General features: G+C 37.4%; 1 protein-coding gene across 1 annotated transcript in view; it reads left to right on the forward strand.

Moving 5' to 3' along the window:
* The first annotated feature begins 6,541 nt into the window (after nt 1-6,541).
* Nucleotides 6,542-24,032, forward strand: part of LOC134804039 (1-phosphatidylinositol 4,5-bisphosphate phosphodiesterase gamma-1) — a 34,594-nt gene continuing 17,103 nt past the window's right edge. The window contains exons 1-7 of the mRNA XM_063776917.1: nt 6,542-7,083; nt 8,043-8,181; nt 11,190-11,271; nt 11,998-12,078; nt 17,030-17,230; nt 20,716-20,831; nt 21,099-22,032. Coding sequence (XP_063632987.1) covers nt 6,720-7,083; nt 8,043-8,181; nt 11,190-11,271; nt 11,998-12,078; nt 17,030-17,230; nt 20,716-20,831; nt 21,099-22,032 — 1,917 coding nt within the window. The 5' untranslated portion in view covers nt 6,542-6,719. The remainder of the gene's footprint in view (nt 7,084-8,042; nt 8,182-11,189; nt 11,272-11,997; nt 12,079-17,029; nt 17,231-20,715; nt 20,832-21,098; nt 22,033-24,032) is intronic.

Consider the following 24,032-nt stretch of genomic DNA (forward strand, 5'->3'; position numbering starts at 1 on the left):
TTTACCTGTCAAATTTGAAACACGAAATTGTCCTAGACTCCACACATCTTACTCAATCAAAGTATCTTTTCACATAACAATATACTAATAAAGAATTTTTATTTATTTACTTACTTCCTATTAAAACATAAACTGCACAAATAATACATACTTAGTATTTTAAATAAAATGAGCCGAGAACGTTAAAAAGGTATCGATGTATCGATAAAACCTAGTAACAGTAAAAATCTTCTGGGCAGCACTAAAACCGCCATGTTTAGTCCTAAGATGACGTCACAGTGGCACGCTTTATTCGTTGACGTTTCACTTCCATAGGTTTCATATTTCAGTGGATTTTTCTGAAGATTTGCAGGTACCTATCATAAGAGTTTCCTTTTCTATAGCCCCCTCCTCACTCGTGCGCGAATCGCGGCGCGAAGCCGCGAACGCGGGTGTGGCGTCGATTTTCGCAGACAGCGAAATCGACTCCACACTCGCATTCGCGGCTTCGCCGGCGATTCACGCGCATAGTCTGGAGGGGGCTTATGACAAATGGTCAAAAATATGCACAGAATAAATAGTTTTTGGCAAAAATTTCATTTTTGGTACATGTTTGGTACGACTAATACTCATCGAGACAATTCTAAAAACCCCTAACACAATTAGGTTGCGTTGTTTCACACATCCTATGGCCACCTCCTGTCTCCATCATTAGATCAGTTCGACAGTACCATATTATTGTATTGTCATCAGCGGGCTCAGCACGGTTCCATTTTTATCGACTATCACTATGCGCGTCCCTTTCGCACTTACATACTTGTTAGAACGTGACAGTGACAAGGGATAAAAACGCGACCGTGCTAAGCCGCCAGAACTACATACAGCTACGTTAGTACTATTTATTATACTGTGATACAGCTGCCAATTTTCATGACGTTACGATCCTTGGAAGATGGTTAAATTAGTTACCTTAGATTCCATTACATACATAGTTACATATTACAGGTCCACCTAATAAAAGCTTGTTAATAATCGCCTGCTTTAAATACCGCAAAAAAAGTTGCAACACAGGAAATATAATGCGTTTGTACGGGACAGCCCGTGGAATGCTGCATGCGAATAGAACCAAAAGGGAACAAAGATATGTTCACCCAGATATAAATCTAATATGGGCTAGTAATTTCTGTGTCGCGTTTTATAAATGGCCGTAAAGTGCAAGTCGCTGTCTGTCCCTTGCTAACAAATAAGGTTACTGCAAACAGATTAGGTACCTACACGTTACGGCCCTTTATAAAACGTGGCCCTGTTGTTAGTTTACTTCCCTCTGAACGAAATCCTGGATCCGCGCCTGAGGGCCTATAGCGAAAATGTAGTATGCGTTAGATAATGAAATTTCTATTTTCGCAGTAGATCCTCTGATCTGACATCTGCTGCTGACTGTACTTTCGAAGGTAATCCACTTACGCACGAATAATTATCCAATAAAGTTATTGGTAGTGTACATTTTAAAATGAAAATATTTGTATTGTATGATTGATGGACTAGAAAAGCAGTTAAAATAATAATAATTCCTTCTTGAGCACACTACTTAGACCTATTGATAAACTCATCAGCAAATACAATCAAGCTAATCTATCTTATACTCGTAGCTCACCTACGCAGTTTATACCTACCGTTAGCGACGTGCTCATATTTTGATATTTTATTATATTGCTAAATGATGTTTTAATATAATCGAACGAGCGAGCGAAGCGAAGTGAAGTTCTTACATTCGACTTTGAACACATGGCTGGCTAGGGGCACGTCCCGGCCAAGGACCGGAAAACCCCTCTTTACGCTTAATCCTATCAATTCGGTAACCCAATCGATTCGGTTACCGTATCATTCGGTAACCCTATCATACTGTTACCTGATTGTAATGGTAACCTTATTGAAACTGTAACCCTAACCTTTAACCGAGTTAATCTCAAAAACCCATCGCGATAGGGTTTTTGTTAAGGGTTTTAACAGGTTTTCATTCAGTTATGGTAACCTTTATTATCGGTTGCTTACTGGTTTGCTACATTAAAGTAGTTTTAGTGATGTGCCGTCAGAACTAAAAAAAATACTAAAAAATTTGTTTATTTTATTTACTTTATTTATATTTTGTTGATTTTATTGATTTTATTTATTAAATTTATTTAATTTAATTTATTTATTTAATTGATTTAATTTATTGAATTTGTTGAATTTATTTATTTTATTGAATTTATTCAATTTATTTAATTTATTTAATTTATTTAATTTATTTAATTTATTTAATTTATTTAATTTATTTAATTTATTTAATTTATTTAATTTATTTAATTTATTTAATTTATTTAATTTATTTAATTTATTTAATTTATTTAATTTATTTAATTTATTTAATTTATTTAATTTATTTAATTTATTTAATTTATTTAATTTATTTAATTTATTTAATTTATTTAATTTATTTAATTTATTTAATTTATTTAATTTATTTAATTTATTTAATTTATTTAATTTATTTAATTTATTTAATTTATTTAATTTATTTAATTTATTTAATTTATTTAATTTATTTAATTTATTTAATTTATTTAATTTATTTAATTTATTTAATTTATTAAACTTATTTAATTTATTAAACTTATTTAATTTATTTAATTTATTAAACTTATTTAATTTATTTAATTTATTAAACTTATTTAATTTATTAAACTTATTTAATTTATTTATTTTAATTATTTTAGTTATAATATAATAATATTTATAATGAGAACACACCACACAAGTATAGGTGAACCAGGATCTATTGAGGGTGCGCCATGTTACGGAAATTTGTTGGTACTAATTTCTAGCAATGGCAACAATTTTAATAATAGACAACATCTACCCTCTATGATAGTTGTCAATATTGACAATGTAAACATTGCTTTGTCTAGTTTCGTGTGAATTATTATAATCATGCCGAAAGTTTTAGATTTTACAGAGAAAAAAGTTGTAATTAGTGTATATAGTTATTTATTGGTAAAAAAACGTGCGGGAGAGAAATTTCTTCCATTAGAAAACATAACGAAATTAGCACCTGAATTGACGGGTAAGTTTCAAACTTATGGACAAATGTCACTATAGTCAGGTCGTCACGATTTGGTTGATGTCTTGTAATAATTTGATTTGTGTATTAGGTGTATCGCATGCATCGGCATCACGGATTGCTAGCGAAGGGCGTAAGGGCGGAATTAAACGACCAAACCTAAAAAAAAGAAAACAAAAAAAGAAAATAGATTTGGATGATTTTGATTTATGTGTCATACGTCGTAAAATTCACGAATTTTATAGCGTAAAAACCGAAGAAATATCCAAACATCAAACTTCGCACTTATTAAAGTTGTCGGAATAAAACAAAAATCATCTGCCAATTTCCATTGTCCCCACTATACAAATTGTTGCTATATAAAATTCAAAACGAGCGCCCTCTTGACAATACTCCCAAAGTTCTGGTTTACCTTATAGGTATAAAGATAAACAAAGGAAAGGCAAAAAAACTTGTTTGTGCTGGAGGCTTCATAGACCGCCCATGCCAACCTCGGTTATTCAATAATAAGTTGAATTTAAGTGTGCGTAAAGATTACAATCGTTTGAACTGGTCAAAAACCTCATAATGAGGTAACTGAATAGACTGGGTTTTTATTTCGGTTACCGGTAACAGAGGTTAACTCGATCTGATACGGTTACCGAATCAAAGTGTTACCTTATTAAGCGGTTACCGTTATGGTAGGGGTTTTTATAAACACCTCTAAAATAACCCTATGAAAAACCCCGGTTAAGGTAACCGGTTCCTGTCCCTGGTCCCGGCATTTCGATGTTTTTAAGCTGAACTATCAGAGGACAGTATGATACTCAATAACATAAGTAAAGTTCTAATTTAAATATTTTAAATGAAATTGGGTGAAGTTATAGTCGAGGGCATTATATTTCAAAGAAAAAACGCGGGAACCGTTTTAGAAAAATTACTGTAACATATTATTTTTTTAAATTGGAGCTAATCGGCAACTTGTGTTCTATTTTTAAAAACATATAATTCAGGATGCGTTCCATTTTCGAAATTTGGGCATCTCAAAGCTTATCGAGTGACCTACGTATTATGCCGGCTACACACGTAACTATAAATCGTAGCGATTAAACTGTGCAGTCCGACTGTGCAGATAAATCGAACGTTCCTAGTGCCTCCACACGCCTCCGATATCGGCGTCGATCGTCAGTTCTCCGCAGAAGCTCACGCAAGAAACATGTTATCCATGTCATCAAAGTTAATATGGTAGTTAAGTTTTCTTAAAATTTCTAATGTTCCGCGCAACTTTCTTAATTTTTCTGTCATAAGAAACTTCTCCTGACATTAACTAACATATAGACAGTCAAGCAAATCTTGTCAGTAGAATAAGGCGCGAAATTCAAATTTTCTATGAGACGAAGTCACTTCGCGCCTACATTTTTCAAATTTGCCGCCTTTTTCTACTGACAAGACCTGCTTGACCAACTTTAACACAAAAAGAATTAGCGAAATTGGTCCAGCCGTTCACGCGTGATGCCGTGACCAAGAGAAATACGGATTCATTTTTATATTTTTCATTACATTCTTCATTATTTACTTGAGGAACGAACGTGCGCACACAAGCAAGCTAGTTCAAGCTACGTGAAGTACTGCCGAAATGACCGATCGCCATCCACACGCAGCGATAAAACTGTGCAAACGCATCGACAACGATTTTTCTGATATAATTTGCAACTGCCAATACACACGGTAGATAAAACTGCGCAAATCGGACTGCACAGTTTTATCGCTACGACTTATCGTTATGTCGGCTACATACGTAACCTCGGAGTAATTAACAATGGAGCCGCCATTAACAGGCGTTCCCCTCTGTCGAAAATAGGCGGCCAATGGTCAACAACTTGTCAACCATATGTATGGACTGACGTTTATCTGACATGACGTATCTATACATTTGATGTGCCCCTCCCCCGCAAAAAACGGCAGACTATTTTGTACCGAAAATTTTAGACATGGCGTCTCCGTTGGTTATATCCTCTAAGTACGTAACGATAAATCGTAGCGATTAAACTGTGCAGTCCGAACTGCGCAGTTCGGACTGCACAGTTTAATCGCTACCTTCGAGCAACACCGGCTTCCGACACATCGGATCGCTACGATTTATAGTTACGTGTGTAGCTGGGGTTACGTGTGTGGCCTGCATCCAATACTAAGCCCATTCGCACGAGAGCTTTTTCAACGCGATAAAAAAAAGCGCTTGAATTTGTCCGCACTCTACATTCGATTTAACGACCAAGGCTTAAAGTCGAAAATCCAACAACGCTTGATAAAAAGCGCCACCTATGTCGTGTGAATACATACATGGTTATCCATTTGTGTCATTCAAACTCTTTTTTAACGCGCGTTGAAAAAGCTGCCTTGCGAATGGGGCCTTAAGAAATATGACGCTCTCTAGCCCCCTCCAGACTGTGCGCGTGAATTGCGCACGAGTGTGGAGGAGGCTTCTAGCGAATTTTTAGCAGTTTCTTCTCCCACACTCATTTTCAAGAATAGGTAGACCGACACTTGTAAGAAACGAAGCAGTACTGATGATGGACGACAAAACAGTATCGTGTGTGAGCTATTTCTTGCTCCGTAGTCCTGCAAGGCATACTACAATGTAGGCGGTGTGTGAGCTATATCCTATTCCGCAGTCCTGCGAGCCGGACTACAATGTAGGAGTGTGAATGGGGGGCTTTAAGGCCGTAACACACTATCGCACCGTACCAAGGTCATTGTGCGATTGTTTTTGGTTTGTTGTTAGGAATGTTAAAACGTGTTTTTAATATTGTCGCTTTGCGTATGTTTTGTCCCTCACGGAGGCACGCGTATAGCTCATCTATGTAATAGGTCTGGGTCTATGGGTAGTACCTCGGAGTAATTAACAATGGAGCCGCCATTAACAGGCGTTCCCCTCTGTCGAAAATAGGCGGCCAATGGTCAACCACATGTCAACCATATGTATGGACTGACGTTTATCTGACATGACGTACCTATACATTTGATGTGCCCCTCCCCCGCAAAAAACGGCAGACTATTTTGTACCGAAAATTTTAGACATGGCGTCTCCGTTGGTTATATCCTCTAAGGGTAGTACTATTAATTATTCTGTGGTTATAGCTTTAAAATATGTTTAAAATTGATAAGCTAAAGCCCCCTCCAGACTATGCGAGTGAATCGCGGGCGAAGCCGCGAACGCAAGTGTGGAGTCGATTTTCGTAGACAGCGAAATCGACTCCACACTCGCGTTCCCGGAGGTTCGCGGCTTCGCCCGCGATTCACGTGCATAGTCTGGAGGGGGCTTAAGGTCTATTCTTGTATTTTTCAGGGCTGGTAACATAATTACGAAAGCGTTTTCAGATATCGCTTTTCCTTTCACACGCAAATCACACAATACAATCCAATCATGATCCAATCCAATCAGCACAGTAGTCACCTCAGTCGGTCAGAAGTGTCAAACAAACAACAGACAGCGGAATGTTGCACAGTGCAGTGTAGATTTTATGAATTCAATTTGCTTTATTAACTTTAGGCTGAACTGAAAGTTTTTTATGAAATAATTTAAGTTAATCCTTAGTTTTTAATTAATATATTCCATGTTGTTGGAAAAGTATAAGCGGGCCGCGTGAGCAAATAAATCGCGATGAGTTCCGTGTGTTATAACGGCGGCGGCGACAGGCTCATTCACGAGGCCGATCAGCTTATATCGTATATAGAACGAGGGTCTACGGTGCTGCTCTTCTATCCGCGGAAGAGGCCGGACCAGCGGACGCTGTCGGTGAGGCGTGAGACTCACCAGGTGATTTGGTATCGGCCGTCGAGTGGGAGCCAGCAAAGGCACGCTTATGAGGGTGCCCTCGACATCCGGGAGATTAAGGAGGTCAGAGTGGGCAAGTCTTCGAAGGACTTCGAGCGTTGGCCCGAGGACACGAAGCGTCTGGAGAGCTCCAAGTGCTTTACGATATATTATGGCACTGAGTTTAAGTTGCGATCTGCCTCATTTGCTGGTAAGACTCTTGTGATAATTTTTATGGCAAATAACGATACGAACTCTTTAATTTTAATATTACATGGTTTTGTAATCATGACTCTTTGCTTAGAATTATTACAGCTAGATACAAGTTTACTATATTTGGTCTTTATATTACTATATTTTGATCCCACTGTACATGAAATGGTCATCATTAACCCAAAAAATAGTTGTCAACATTTTTTATTTACTATTTTACTTATTTACAAGTCTTTTACAAAATGTAATTAAAAAATATAATTACAATCATCTAACCAAAACAAAACATACTATCTTCAAAATATTCTCCTTTAGCTATGATACATAAACACAAGCATTTGTTAAAATTATCAACAATATGCCGTGGTAAAAAAATAGTCTACATATTTTTGGGCCACCCTATACATCTCACTGCCGGGCACAGCTTATGCAGGATGTTTGTGTTTTCACATTAGCCCTAAGTTTTTTGGGTTACCTGTAGGAAAATACACAAATAAAGCAAATACAATGTTAATTAATTCATCAATGCCATCAAATGCTGTCCTAGCATAAACCATTCTTTATACTGTTCAGACTTTTTTTATATAAGAAACTTATTTTTAGTATTACATGTGTTCTATCTATTACTATAGCCCTAACATAGCCCAAGACTGACTACATAAAAAAGGTTCAGGTTTCACAATTCTATGAATCTATTTAAAATTTAATCGGAATCTGAATCAGTTTTGCCCTAAGTCATTGCAATGGTTGATTGGTATTATTATTGAAACGCTAAAGGCGCAAACCTTACTGCTATAACATTAAGGTCTTCTTTTGATTAGCCACCTACAATGGCAACTAGCATACAGATAAATATAGCCCGGAATGTTTTCACGGACAGCTTTGTTGTGATTTGCTTGCAAATTTATACCTCGGCAGCTGCGCTTGTGCATTTGAAATAGACTGCATATGTTTCAGCGCAAACAGACAAAGACTGCGAGGCTTGGGTGAAGGGAGTCAGGTTCCTGGTGGATGAGGCAATTAATGCCCCGTACCCGCTGCAGATTGAAAGGTGGCTTCGGAAAGAGTTCTATGCCATAGAGAACTCACATGAAAAGTAAGTGTTACTGTGCTGGTTCTAAGGTCAATGTGGGGAAGACTGTGTATCAGGTAAGACAGTCTACAAGCTCTTTCATCGCTTCTATCTTTTGCGTTTGTACGTAATATACTCTCCTTACTAAGGGATCATCCATTAATTACATCACACGTATAGGGGGAGGGAGGGGGTCAAGAAAATGTGACATGTGATGAGGGGGAGGGGTAAAAAAACCTAGAAATCGGTGTGACGTAATTAATGGATGACCCCTAATGTGTGTAGAGCAGAAGAAGCAAAGTTCTTCCTTTCTGACTGTGTCTCATCGAAGTATGTGTACAAATATTACAGTTCTTGCCCTATGACGGACTTCCCAATATTTTTCTTTCCTAATATTTTATATACCAGTCTTACACACATTGCCTTTATTATTAATATGTAAATAATTCTTATATCATTTTCATAATGATGGTGATACAGTCATAAGCCAAATTAACTATGCAGAATAACATGTTTAAAGCAATCTACATTAGCTTTTATCATAGTACATCAAAGTACGAAACCCTCGGTGGGCGAGTCAGACCGAGCTTTGCACGGAAAACATAAATACTCAAAAATGCGCGTTTTCCCAAAGATAACACCTAGCTAGATCGATTATATAGCAAATTTCTTCGAAATTAGTGACATATAGTATAACAATAAATTCTTGGCTTTCTACTTCAGCCATGATGGACATAGAGTCGGCCCTAGTTAACTCCGCATGCTAATCGCAATGAGAATGTGTGGCAACGTCATCGTTAATGTCAAATTTCTATGAAAATATGACGTTTATAGAATATAATAGAATAGAATAGAATAGAAATAGTTTATTCGTGGCATAAAAAATTGGTAACAGACAAACGAGAAAAAAAGAAGAACGAAAATTAAAATTTACACTTAACATTACAACACATATCATTACATAACAGAACAAGTAAATAGCCACGAAATGGTCCCGACTCAGCATGGTGTTAGCCTTGATGGGCCAACGCTGGTCTTCCGTCGGGGCCATGGACGAGTGAATCACGGAAACGGATAGTACACAACATTTAAATAATGAACAGTGGCAAAAATATAAAATATAATGATATAGTGATGTAGTTATAATGACGCCCCGTCATTTTGTTCTGTTCAAATCGGTGCAAAGTTAGCTTGGACGGAATCTAGGGCTCAACTGCATCGAGATTGTTATTCACTCTCATACAATCTATGTAACGCTCAATATCCGCTTGTATAATGTATTGTCTGCGCTCATTGCACCCCGCCATTGACTTCTTAACCCAGACTCTGCATATTGAAGCGATTGCCAAGGGTCGCGATCGTCACACATATAGGCGCTCCGTTACTTGTAAATTAAACGGTCTTATCCGGATGCGGTTCCGGACGTCGCTACGGAGTGGGAGCAGAACATCGCCATATACGAGCATGATGCTGTCTTGCTCACACATTTGGAGCGCCCTGCGGATCAGCACGCCGCCGTTCCGATGTGTAAGCGTAACAGCGCTATTCACGATGTGACGATGTCCCGCTTGCAAGTGAAGACCCCCATACTATAAAGGCGCCAATGTGTATGAACTGACATGCAGCTTATATGTTTCATCTAGTATTAAGTGATCTGTGCGCCATGCTGCCGTGCGAATTACATTAAACATAATGTACTTAGGGCTCATGCGACCTTGGCTTTTTGTATCAAAACTTTTGTAGCGTTTCCTGTCTGTTAGCAGACTGTTTCGCTCTGTATCATAGGTCGCCGTGGTGGAATGTCATATGCATACACATACAATCAAAAAAAGAATTTTCAAAATCGGTCCAGTAATGACGGAGATATGGAGTAACAAACACGAATTGATAACCTCCTTTTGAGATTTGGAAGTCGGTTAAAAATCACTGAGTGTGAATTATTTTCCACTTTTATTGACCAGGCTATGAGAATACCTTCAAATTTTCCTCTCAGTTTAATTACTTGCAATGCTCGCATATAAGAATGCAAATATAATAAATTATTTATAATATCTAAAACTTCCGCGTTTTGACAACATATTAACTCACATTTATAGACGGGTCTAACGGGGGTAAAATTCGCGTTAGACGCGTCTATAAATGTGAGTTAACTTCGTATGTGTTTTAAACTTGTTAGCCCATCTCAGACAGTCTGCCAATCTAATGCTATTTAATAGCAGTGGCGCGGTGTTCATAGAACCCAATTCCCAGTATAGCTTGCCTAGATTCCAGACTGTTGATTACTTATCTTAACACATTCACTGCCAGCGATCCACTAGACGGATTCTCTATCCCTAGGCGAGCGCAGTAATCGGAATAAAACGTGTTAACGTCTACGAACTACTACGAACGTAGCGTGTAGCCCGCGCTGGAGTAAATGCGTTAAGAGAAAGAATACTAAGTAAAATTCGACTTTCTAAAGAAAACTAAATAAATACGCACCACTGGTGAAGTGTATGTAAATATGTAATTGAAATCTGTGACATACTTTATCGATATTTTTAAGGGCGTCCGTTAGCTGGCGCGGGTGCACGGAGCGGACGCACGCACGCGGGTGACATTGTACGTAAAATTCGTCGCACGTGTCTGAGGGCCTACCACGAACCACGATCGACGTGTTGCCTCTCTGTCGCACTTGTAAATTTGTACGTAAGTGACAGGGAGGCAACACGTCGAACGTGGTTCGCGGTAGGCCTCTGCGCCAGTCAGCGTTGCTCATACTATTTGTCGTTAACCCGCTCACCCGCTCCGTGCAACCGCGCCAGCTAGCAGACAGTGCAGACACCCTATAAGGGCTCGGTTACACGTACCGAGTAGAGTGGCGAGACAGTAAAACGAAGTATGGAATTTTTACTCGGCCTAGCAACAATTTCATACTTCGTTTTACTGTCTCGCCACTCTACTCGGTACGTGCGATCCTGGCATAAGGGTACTTAAGTAGTTTTAGGATTATGTTAATACGATTATTTATTAATGTGACCATATATTTCTAGAATATCTCTGAAAGAGGTGAAGGCTTTCCTGCCAAAGATAAACTGCAAGATATCGACGAGCAAGCTGAGAGACATATTCCAGGTAAATTATAGCCTAGTTTCTAGTCCTTACGGTTTGCTAAAAATTAATTTAGCCACCGTAAAATGAGCCGACCTTGCTCGAAAATTCGAACTTCAATTTATTTATTTATTTAACTTTATTGCACAATAAAAATCTTATCGTACAAAAGGCGGATTTAATATTTATTATATTGGTATGTTGATGTTTATCAATAAGTCGAGATATATATTCATTCAAATTAGAACTATGTGTGACGGGCATGGAGTTCTTATTTGAATAAATAAAATATCTCGACTTATCGGGTTTGACTGCTCACCCCTCTATCACATATGCAGATTTATAGTAGACCACCACTACTACCATGTTGTAACACTTAAGGTTGTGATATAGTATTCATAAATAAAAACTGTAGGAGTACAATTAAATAGTGGGAAGCAAAATATTCACATTTTACGGCAATACGGTATTTATACATTTCGGTCGTAATATTGTGTGCTAAATACTCAATTTGGTGTATATTTAGGCAAAAAGTCATAGGTCGAATGATCGAGTCTCGTGTTTTTTTTTACATTTTTAAGTCAAGGACTATAAATAAATCTACCCCTCTTTCACTCAGTCTAACTTACATATTCAACAAGGTTTTAGCAGCAAGAGTGCTCAAAGTTAACTGCATGGTCTTTGCCTATGTTTGAGATGTGACATAACGATTCTTTTTTTTTAAAACTAAATTGTACGACATGATTACAGGAGGTGGACACAAACAAAAGAGGCGAGATCAGCTTCGATGACTTCTCTACACTGTATCACAAGCTCATATTCGATGAGAACGTAAGTATGAAGCCGGCATTATGAACCGCATAAGGCCCACCATACAAAATATTCCTATTTTTAATTTGAACTAGGGATTATAGTTCGTTTTTTAGCATTAGAAAAAGACTACGCGATCTAGACGTGTCCTTTAATTGAAAAACCGGGCAAGTGCGAGTCGGACTCGCGCACGAAGGGTTCCGTACCATAATGCAAAAAAAAACGAAAAAAAAAGCAAAAAAAAAAACGGTCACCCATCCAAGTACTGACCACTCCCGACGTTGCTTAACTTTGGTCAAAAATCACGTTTGTTGTATGGGAGCCCCATTTAAATCTTTCTTTTATTCTGTTTTTAGTATTTGTTGCTATAGCGGCAACAGAAATGCTAATTTGCATATTAAGGGGCCGGTATATGACGTTTTCGATTTAGACCTCACTTTGTAACCATAATTTGTTCAATAAGTGTTTAATAATTGCATTAAATTACACGTAAATTTGTTCACGAAGAAACCGTGTACCGACTCTTTGTGCCATTATATTTTAAATTTGCTGTTATTCTCTACAAATCGACACTAAAAGTATCAAAAAATCAAAATATGGAGTTCCGTTTGAGACAGAAGCAAAACAATTTTGTCTTTGACAGTAATTGAATTATTGTATGATTCTGAAAGCTAGATAATTCAGCTACCAATTTATTATCGATTTATATTTTTACTCACAAAGACAACACAGAAATTCAATCTCAAATGTAAACTTTCGAACAATTTCCATACATTGACGACATCACTCAAAATTCTTCTTCAAGTCAGATGCCCGTTGGGGCTACACCGGAGCACACGTGTACTTCTTCAAATGAAAATGACAGCTTGATTTTCTTGCTTTTGACAATTATATTGACATTAAATCATATACGCACACGAGAAAGTATACCAGTAGATAAATTGTATTTCAAAAAATAGGGTACATAAATATCTGCCTTCGTCTCATTTAAATTTGATTTGCTGTTATAATGGTTGAAAACCGCAGTAAACTATCTTAAAACAATACGATTACAGTCGAATTTAAGTATTATGTTCCTTCAAAACTAGCTTAAAATGAAAAAAGTTTAAAGACTCATCTTTACTGATTGGGATAAATTTTTATTATGCTGGTATCATTTTGCGTCAGTTTAAAAACGTATTTGACTTCTGTACGTCAATGAATTTTGATGACAATTGTAATCTTGTATTATATTATACAAGTTTTATCTTAAAATATTGCCTATTAACAGGAAGAGTTATGTAATTCGTATAAGTAATACCTGAAAGTCTTGTACCTAGATCTGTAATACCATGGATTGCGACGAATAAATGATAATGATTATGCCGTTCGTTCCGTCTATATGTATAATGCGTGTACGTGCTGTTCTCTGAAAGTACTAGCGAGTTTTTGCGGCTTTGGAGACCGAGATGAAGCTTACAGGCCAATGGCGCTCTAGTTATTGTTATGTATACCTATGTATCGAATGTTTTATAAATTACCTATAAAAAGCAATGTTTTATTTCGATTAGGTCTACATTTTGTGCATATTGCATATCTGAAGTATTTTCGTACTAAACTTGAAACTTTCGTTGAAACTAAATAAAATAATTATTCCAAATGTACAGTCGCCTGCAATTTATGTTACACAACGAAGGCCGCAAAAATATCTGACACGATCTTATTTGTAGAACCATAAGAACATGTCACATATTTTTGCGGCGTTCGAAGAGTAGGTACCGTCATTATCACCAACTTTGCCCGCTTTTTTTTTAAAACGAATTTCTCAAAAAACATCACATATGACTTTTTTTGCTCAGCACGTACATTGTGATCAAACGCATCAGTTTATTTGAAAAAAATATATTTTTTACCCATTTTTTTGCGTTTTAGAGGGCGGGCAAAGATATCCGGGGTTTTCGCCAACATTGCCCACGTCAATTTGGTATTCAAATACAGCTCGTATGATGATGATGTCTAAGGATCACTTAAAGGTTTTGGGCAATCCTACCATTCCCTGTTAATAACTTAGCGATAAGTGTAAAAACTTTAAAATAAATTTGCTGGGCAATGTTGCCTACCCGTTTTTGCCCATTTCCAAATAAGGCTCGCCTAAGCATTTTACAAAGGCTAGGGTTGTCACTTTTGAGAAAATCTGTTACAATAGTTTAATGGCCAAAAATATGATTTTTGTTGTGTTTTTCATTCGTTAACGGGATAAAACATCTAAATAAAGGATAATAAGACAAATTAAATACAGTATATATTTATAAACTTATTTTAGTGTACAAACATAACCTTCTTTTACTTGCGAAGTTGGGTAAATTAGATGAAAGTGAACCCTAATCCGTTTTTGGTGGTGGGCAATGTTGGTATGGATGCCAAATTACCGGATTACTTTGCCCACCGCTAAAACTTTTGTGTATTTAGGCCTTTTTAGTTTAAATCTCAATAGACATAATCTATGCTTCATGTGTTATAACTCAAACCCGGAAATATTTGTCAAAGGGTTCTCAATTTTTTCTACTTGCATTTATTATTTATAAATTTTTTGCCCGCCGAAATATACCCTATATTAGACAACTCGCTCAAATCAAAATTCCCAAGTCAAGTTATGCACAAGTTTGGTATATAGTTTTGTCAGAAATATAACCTATATTCTACTAAAAATAGCAGGGTGGCCATAACTATTATATTTTTTCTACATTAACGAATTTGTTTAAAATTGTCGTTTTGGGCAAAGTTTCCCTGGAGGCAAAGTTGGCGCTAATGACGTAACATATTATTGCAGGTGACTGTACATAAATGTTTCGGTGATTTTGAGATTATTTTTCAGGTTAGTTTACTAACAATCAAGTTATGCAGATACCGATTTCGTGAACGTGAATTTTTGTTGTGTTTTTCATTCGTTAACGGGATAAAACATCTAAATAAAGGATAATAAGACAAATTAAATACAGTATATATTTATAAACTTATTTTAGTGTACAAACATAACCTTCTTTTACTTGCGAAGTTGGGTAAATTAGATGAAAGTGAACCCTAATCCGTTTTTGGTGGTGGGCAATGTTGGTATGGATGCCAAATTACCGGATTACTTTGCCCACCGCTAAAACTTTTGTGTATTTAGGCCTTTTTAGTTTAAATCTCAATAGACATAATCTATGCTTCATGTGTTATAACTCAAACCCGGAAATATTTGTCAAAGGGTTCTCAATTTTTTCTACTTGCATTTATTATTTATAAATTTTTTGCCCGCCGAAATATACCCTATATTAGACAACTCGCTCAAATCAAAATTCCCAAGTCAAGTTATGCACAAGTTTGGTATATAGTTTTGTCAGAAATATAACCTATATTCTACTAAAAATAGCAGGGTGGCCATAACTATTATATTTTTTCTACATTAACGAATTTGTTTAAAATTGTCGTTTTGGGCAAAGTTTCCCTGGAGGCAAAGTTGGCGCTAATGACGTAACATATTATTGCAGGTGACTGTACATAAATGTTTCGGTGATTTTGAGATTATTTTCCAGGTTAGTTTACTAACAATCAAGTTATGCAGATACCGATTTCGTGAACGTATAAGTAGTAAGGTACTGCTATTGTTTAGCGATACCGATTATTTTTGAAGGTAAAACTATACCGGTTGAAATATAAAGATATTAAAATTACAGCAGGGACAACCATTTTTTATAGGTGTACCTAAACCATCATTGGCCGAGCGTTAGCAAAGGTCTCCGTTTCAGCTTGGGCAAAAATGCTTTTGTATGTTCTCCTTTGCAGATCACATTTCTCAACTGATTCTCGTGAAAATTTGTAAGCAGGTTCGATAGAACTATTCTGTTTCGCTTTATCCGCCAAAATGGAATTGCCACCCTGCTGAAACTTTATTTATTTAAATTCCTATTGAATGGATTTTGCACCTTATGAAAAACCGTATAGAGTAGTAAATAACATTTTACATCTGACTTAATGACATCTTGTTTTATTCGCTTTAATTGTACAAAACGCGTATCTCGACAAAGCAATATTAGGTAGTAAAACAGTCAACAATCAAATGAATTAAATAGGTACGTCACGTGTGACATGAACAGACAAGGAAAGCAAGATTAAATGCATTGTTTCTCTTTCATCTTTCAATGGAACGCTTTTACCCTCAAAGGAGGCTAGTGGTCAATACTAAACTAAAAGTCCAATCTTAAAAAAACATGATGGGTCACTGACCTGTCCCAGTAAAGTGAGGTAGTGTGCGTGAAGTGAGCTTGTGTGTGAAATGGGGTAAATTGACAGAATCTGAAATTTTACCCACCGCTACCGTCGCCTTAAATGGAGTGTAGTGGCGTTCAAATGTGCATGGATAGATGTCGACCGTAATGCCTTAATATTACGATTGAAAAATGTCCATGCACTTCTGAACGCCAGTGTACATTGTAATGCACACTGGGCCGTTGATTAGGTAAACCTGTACAAGAAATTTACCACGAGATTTTTCAAAAATACGCTTCGAATGTTAAGATCTAGGCTCGATACGCACGTTCCCATAAAGCCTTGGTCTCTGTTTGACGCTGCACGCAGCGTAGTGTCAGGGCGTCACGAATAGCACAATGTATTGGAATACGGACAAATCCTATTGAACGTACAGCATAATAAGTAGCGTAATAAAACCGGCCAAGTGCGAGTCGGACGCGCGCACGAAGGGTTCCGTACCATTACGCAAAAAACGGCAGAAAAAATCACGTTTGTTCAATGGGAACCCCACTTAAATATTTATTTTATTGTGTTTAGTATTTGTTGTTATAGCCGCAGCAGAAATACATCATCTGTGAAATATTCAACTGTCTAGCTTTCACGGTTCTTGAGATACAGCCTGGTGACAGACAGACTGACGGACAGCGGAGTCTTTGGGTACGAAACCCTAACAAAACATTCTACTATATGTTTATTTTTTCAGAACGTCCACGACGTTTTCGACAAGTACTCGCTGTACTGCGCCAACGGGACAACGATAACGCTACGCGAGTTCCAGAAATTTCTACTGGTGGAACAACATGACCGTATGGGGGATGATGAGGCGAGGGCGTCGCAGTTTATACGGGACTATCTCAAGGATCCTCAGAGGGATTGCTATGAGCCCTCATTCACACTTATTGAGGTAGGTGTGCGAGTACTTGGGGTACGACCAGGGGCGTATTTACCATAGGGCCAAGGGGGCCATGGCCCGGGGCGGCAGGCCGCAGGGGGGCGACGAAGCCGCCCCCTTGCGGCTTTTTCTGGGCGCCTTTTATAATCAAACTTAGCTATATTTTTTATTATATTTTAATTGACATTTAAATTAATAAACAAACGAACGCTTCAAACCCCACCAATTGCTAAAAATATCTACCAACAAGTACCTAAATTAAGCAACATTTTCGTTCAAGAAGTATTAGTACGGCGCAGTGCCGGATTTACCACTAGGCTGAGTAGGCTGAAGCATATGGCGGCAGATTTTAGGGGGCGGCAAATTTGGGTCAAAAAAATATTTTATTAGCTGTTCAGATAGGGTCGACCAGAATTTTGTCGCTCCCCTATTTATTTGTAAAATTTAAATAACAAGCCTTGTCGATTTTGCCGCCCTCTGTCATGTCAAGACCCTTTATATTGAGACAGACAGACGGCCGGACGGACAACAAAGTGATCTTATATGGGTTCCGTTTTTTTCCTTTTAAAGTACGAAACCCTAAAAATGTACCTACTATTTTCTCGAAAAAATTTCGCGCTCGCTACGCTCGCGTTTTCACGTACGTACCTAACATTATTTGTTACCCATCTGACTATATACATACGGGCGGTTCTTGTGTCTTCGTGGTATTGAATCTCACTAAATTGTTCCGATCCCATGCCGAAACTCAGTACAGATAGAGTGCTCTCGATATCAGGTACAAATACAATACTTTTCATGACTTTCCAGCACCACAGAATGAGGGATAATGGTACGGCCTGTGTAATACGCATCCCTACTACTGTCGTCTGCATAGCAATGATTATCATTGATATGCAGCAATGACAGCACAGAACCTAGTGCAACGCCAGCGGTAATGTCCACACTATCGGAGCAGCTTCCGTCTACTATACGGCTCATGTGAAAGCTAGCGATCCATTTGTATAACATATAGTCCCTCGAGCAGACTCGATGCCAGACCCGACCGAACTCCTTAGCTATATCCAACCTGACTGCCATATCTCACCTTGATTCTCAATGGCCAAAACCCAGCAGTACCCACCGGTCACCGATCAGATCAGGCAAATATAACGAGGTCGCATCGTCATTGAGTGACAAAAACGGCCCATATAAATCTGTATCTAGAATAGTGACATTAGTGACGTCACCTTTCTGCACTCAAAAGAATAAAAAAATATCTACGTTCCACTATCAGCGGAGAGCGCCTGAATAGCTAAGCTCTTCTTAATATAGAAGCTGAGCTGACAAACGTTTTAAATTACGACAGCGTTATTGATGATTTTGTCAACCAATTTGTACATAGGAAAACAATGTAAATGCCTATGTGAGTAAATGGTAAATGTTTAGTTTTTTTTTATTTCACACCCCAAAGGTACTTGTTGCAGGTTTTTTTTTTCTTAAATAAAATACTTTATCGTCACTGATGAAGGGGGGCGGCAAATCAAAATGGCCCGGGGCGCCAAATTTGTAAATACGCCTCTGGGTACGACGCTTCGCGAGTTCCAGAAGTTTCTACTGGTTGAACAACATGAGCGTATGATATATGGCGAGGCGAGGGCGTCGCAGTTTAACTATCTCAAGGATCCTCAGAGGGATTGCTATGAGCCCTCATTCACACTTATTGAGGTAAGCTCGTGACTTTTTGGGGTACGACGCTACGCGAGTTCCAGAAGTTTCTACTGGTGGAATAACATGACCGTATGGGAGATGACGAGGCGAGGGCGTTGCAGTTTATACGGAACTATCTCAAGGATCCTCAGAGGGATTGCTATGAGCCCTCATTCACACTTATTGAGGTAGGTTTGCGAGTACTTGGGGTACGACGCTGCGCGAGTTCCAGAAGTTTCTACTGGTGGAATAACATGACCGTATGGGAGATGACGAGGCGAGGGTGTCGCAGTTTACACGGGATTATCTCCAGTATCTTGCACTTTTAGATGGTTATTGTTATTAACTGAACGCTTCCGTAAAAACTTACTCCAGTAAAGTAGGTAGTTGTTACGTAAATATGCTTTAAATCGAGATAAGAGTAATACGTGGTTTCAAAATCTTCCACTATTCAATGAAACAAATGAATTATTTATTATGACCGTTCATGCAACGCATCGATGAATGCATTTCCGCATTTGGCTTTTTTTGTACAAATTTGTCATTTCACACTACTGCAGCATTGACAGAAGAGGTTACCTGCAAAGTCAAATACAATATATAAATTATATTATAATAACACATATACATTAAAAATCCAACTTGAAATATAATTTCTAGTCTAGATCTTTTCAATGTTAGATTCTATGATTCTTAGCCACAGATAGTTATCTAATAGTTATCTAATAATTTGATGACCGGTCCGGCCTAGTGGGTATTGAAACTGCCTGTGAAGCCAATTGTCCTAGGTTCCAATCACGGTCAGGGCATTTATTTGTGTAATGAGCACAGATATTTGTTCCTGAGTCATGGATGTTTTCTGTGTTTTTAAGTATTTGTATATTATATTTATCATTGTCTGAGTACCCACAACACAAGCCTTGTTGAGCTTACCGCGGGACTTAGTCAATTTGTGTTTTATGTCCTTATAATATTTATTTAATGAAGAGCATGTGTGTATGTAGGTATGTGTTCTATTTATGCATAACATTTTGGTGGGCTCCTAAGCCCAGTCGGTAGTAATCCTGCTTATGAAGCAGCAGGTCCTGGGTTCAAATCCTGGTAGGAGCATTTATTTGTGTGTTCATCAGAAATATTTGTCCCTGCATTATGGATGTTTTCTATGTATTTAAGTATCTACATCTATCTATTATATATTTCGTCCAGTACCCACTCACAACACTAGCCTTCTTGAGCTTACATTGGGGACTGGGGCGAGGTCGATTTGTGTAAGATTGTCCCATAATAATAAAATAAAAAATAAATATAAATATTTCATTATATTATATCAAATTACATTACATAAAATCATGGTCTCTAATCTCTATGGTAGGCTGTATGAAGAGCAATATAACGGCTCCTTTAGTATGGTGACTAAATTGCATGGTGATTTAATGTAAATAATTTTCCTTTCATTTAATTTGAAAATGTTTGCTGTACATTTTCAAATTAAATGAAAGGAAAATTATTTACATTAAATCACCATGCAATTTAGTCTTGTCTAGTTTTGTAATACGACTTCCTGCGTGGTATGACATTACAACTTGTTTTGTTAATAGGCTTTTCCGCACAAGAAGTGTTTTTATTGTGGTCCCTTCGGAATCTTAAGCGGCTTTTGTTGTATTATATAATATACTCGTATATGTATCTAGTATTATTTATAGTTACGTCTCCTCATACGCTGGCGTGTATCGGCCTCAAACCATATCCGTTAGTCACCAAGTGTTTTAAACTTAACTAATATTATATATATTAATGTTTACCCACAGTTCATCGAGATGCTGTTTTCGAAACACAACTCCATCTGGGACTCGCGCCACGACCATGTGACGCAAGAGATGACGCGCCCGCTCTCGCACTATTGGATATCCTCCTCGCACAACACGTAAGTTTTGTATGCTGTCAAGATTAGGGATGTTCATTACGCCCATGACAGAACCTAAATCGGTATTACACTGATCGGTATAATACGTAGGTTATTATATTAAACATACAAACGAACGTTATCAAATATTTATCATTCATTAATCATCATTTAAAAGTCAATTTTACCAGTCAACATTAGGAAATAACTCAAAATTTGCATCAAATTACTCTCTTTTGAATGAAGCAACTTCTCACCAGTTTTCTGAGTTCACAATAAAATCCCCAGGTACCTAACCGGCGACCAGTTCTCGAGCGAGTCTTCTTTAGAGGCCTACGTAAGGTGCCTGCGGTCGGGCTGCCGCTGCATCGAGCTCGACTGCTGGGACGGCCCCGACGGCACGCCCTTCATCTACCACGGACACACGCTCACCACCAAAATACGCTTCATGGACGTACTGCGAACTATCAAGGAACATGCCTTCATTACATCAGACTACCCTCTCATACTATCCATAGAAGACAACTGCTCCTTACCACAGCAAAGAAGAATGGCTGGCGCATTCAAGGATGTCTTCGGAGACATGCTCCTAACACAACCTTTCGAGAAAAATGAAACCAGCCTCCCGTCCCCTCACGATCTGAGACGCAAAGTCATTTTAAAACACAAGAAACTTCCCGACGGCGCTGAGGAAAACTCCTTTTCTATCAAACAGGAGGAGGGAAAAGAGTTAGACTTAAGAAATACTATCAAAAACGGGATTTTACTATTAGAGGATCCAGTAGATCGCGAATGGCATCCTCATGCTTTCTTTCTAACTGAAAATAAGCTGTATTACACGGAGAATTATAATACACAAGTGGAGACGGACGCGGAGAGTGACGGTGAATCGGAGACGGAAAGCAACGCCTCTGTGCCTCAGAACGAATTGCATTTCGGAGAATGTTGGTTCCATGGGAAACTAGCAGGGAACAGACAAGAGGCAGAGGACTTACTAAGAGCCCATGCACATTTGGGGGATGGTACGTTTTTAGTGAGGGAAAGCGTGACATTCGTGGGTGATTATTGTCTGTCGTTTTGGAGGCAAGGCAAGGCGAACCATTGTCGGATAAAGTTGAAACAGGAGCGGGGGCTGACGAAGTATTACCTGATTGATTCGATTTGCTTCGACAGCTTGTACAGCTTGATCACGCATTATAGGCAGCATCCGCTAAGGAGCCAGGTGAGTTTACTTATAAATGACGCTATTTAGAACGTTATGAATATGTTTTGCTATTCGCGTTCGTATAGGGTCATTCCATAATAAACGCTACCAAGGGTTCAAAAATGAAAATTAGTTTAAGAAGTCAACACTAACCTATTTCCATAGAAAACATACCAAACCATCATGTCAGAAAAAAAAACCGAAAAAAATCAATTTTTACATGTTTTTCATGTACTTGATCGCAACGTTTAAATGATAGGCGTAAAACTAATTTTATACAGCGATATTGGCAAGACTAATTAAAAAGAAAGTAACTGTAAACTGTTACAAATTTCCCGCAGTTATTTCAGGTAAAATATCGTAATTTTATAATTTGTCTTTAAAAATATTAAAAAGCATGGATTAATCGGTTTTTAGAAGAGTATTCTAGACTGTGGTCTCAAAGTAACACCCGAAACGAAAAAGAGATAAAAGTATGTGTAACTTTTCCCGTAATTAACTATAAGCCAAACATGTTTTGCCAAAGAAAGGCTATGATGTGAACCTATGCAAATGTGTAATAGTTGTTGTTTTAGCGTCTGCTTTAGTCGTATGTTTTAAAGTTTGAAGTTGTGTAACACCCGAAACGTGTTGTACGTCCGCCTGTCAGTCCCCGGCTTTTCTCCGTGATGGTTAGTGCTAGAAAGCTGCAATTTGGCATGGATACATAAATCAATCATGGCGACAAAGTAGTAACACAAAAACTACAAAAACAATTTTTTTTAGGTTTGCTCCTGTACAAAATATTTTTAATTTTTTTGCGACTTTAATCCTGTGATGTGGGGTGTCGTTGGATAGATCTTTTAAAATGAATAGGTGTCACCATCAACCATTTTTTGATTAAGTGAATATTTTCGGTAATATTCGCATCGAAAGAAAAATAATTATGATATCTTCGAGAAACAGTTTTTATTGTTAAGATTAATGTATTTTATAATAATTCAGCATTTATTACTTATGTTTTTAATCGAATTTATTAAAAAGACAATTATTTCAATAAAATGAGCCATAATTTCGTATAAATCTGTCTTAATTTCGTACTCGTAACACCCGAAACGAACCATGAGTAACACCCGAAACAGGTAATTTATTTTATTAAAATTAATTGAAAAGTGATACTAAGTGTTACTTCAGTGTTTCAGTAGACTATACTAACTATTATTACTTGACATAAATAAAACTGGAGGTTACTTGACAAAATTCGCTAAATTATGCATTTTGGTACTGATGGTCAGAAGGTATAGGCCAATTCCCGTAACGCCCGAAACAGCTACTTTTTAGTGATTCTCTCGTTATTGCTCTTATACTTTAATTATGTGTGTACAGGAAAAGAAAATATTATCAAAGTAGTAGATGAATCAATAGTTATAACCTCCTAGTTCCTGTTACAATATCGAATAAAACCTTATTTTAAGAGTTCAAGTGTAACACCCGAAACGGTGGAATGACCCTATACCTACACATATTAGTTATTAACATTTGGCCGCGATATTGTCTGAGCAGAATATGCTAATCCAATGTATGTAGGCATTTTCGAGGATATCAGGAATACATTCACAGATCATTTTAAAAACTATACTAAGTTTGGTAAAACCTTTTAAGTAACTTTCAATTAACCGATTTTTACTTCCTACTCACTTATTATGTCTAGAATGTCTCTTAGATAAGAATTGCCTTGTAGTAAAGTACAATGAATGTTGTACGGCCGAGCTCACAATAATCTTAACAAGCCAACATTTAAACAATATTACCAGTGTCTTAAAGGCGTATGTCAGTGAACTCGACTGTACTAAAACGTGTCAACTGTCAAGTTTATCCACTTTTTACGGGAATTATATCGTGCTATCTCACTTTTTATCTTCAGACAATTTTTTTTATGTAGTAAAAATGACACCTAATCCTTATTACTAGCGTCCGGAGTAGTGGTGGCACACAGGGAAATGGAGTCGCCGAAGTATGTTTATGATTAAACGAATAAC

The sequence above is a fragment of the Cydia splendana genome, chromosome Z, assembly GCF_910591565.1.
Source record: "Cydia splendana chromosome Z, ilCydSple1.2, whole genome shotgun sequence".
In the NCBI taxonomy this organism is placed as follows: Eukaryota; Metazoa; Arthropoda; class Insecta; order Lepidoptera; family Tortricidae; genus Cydia; species Cydia splendana.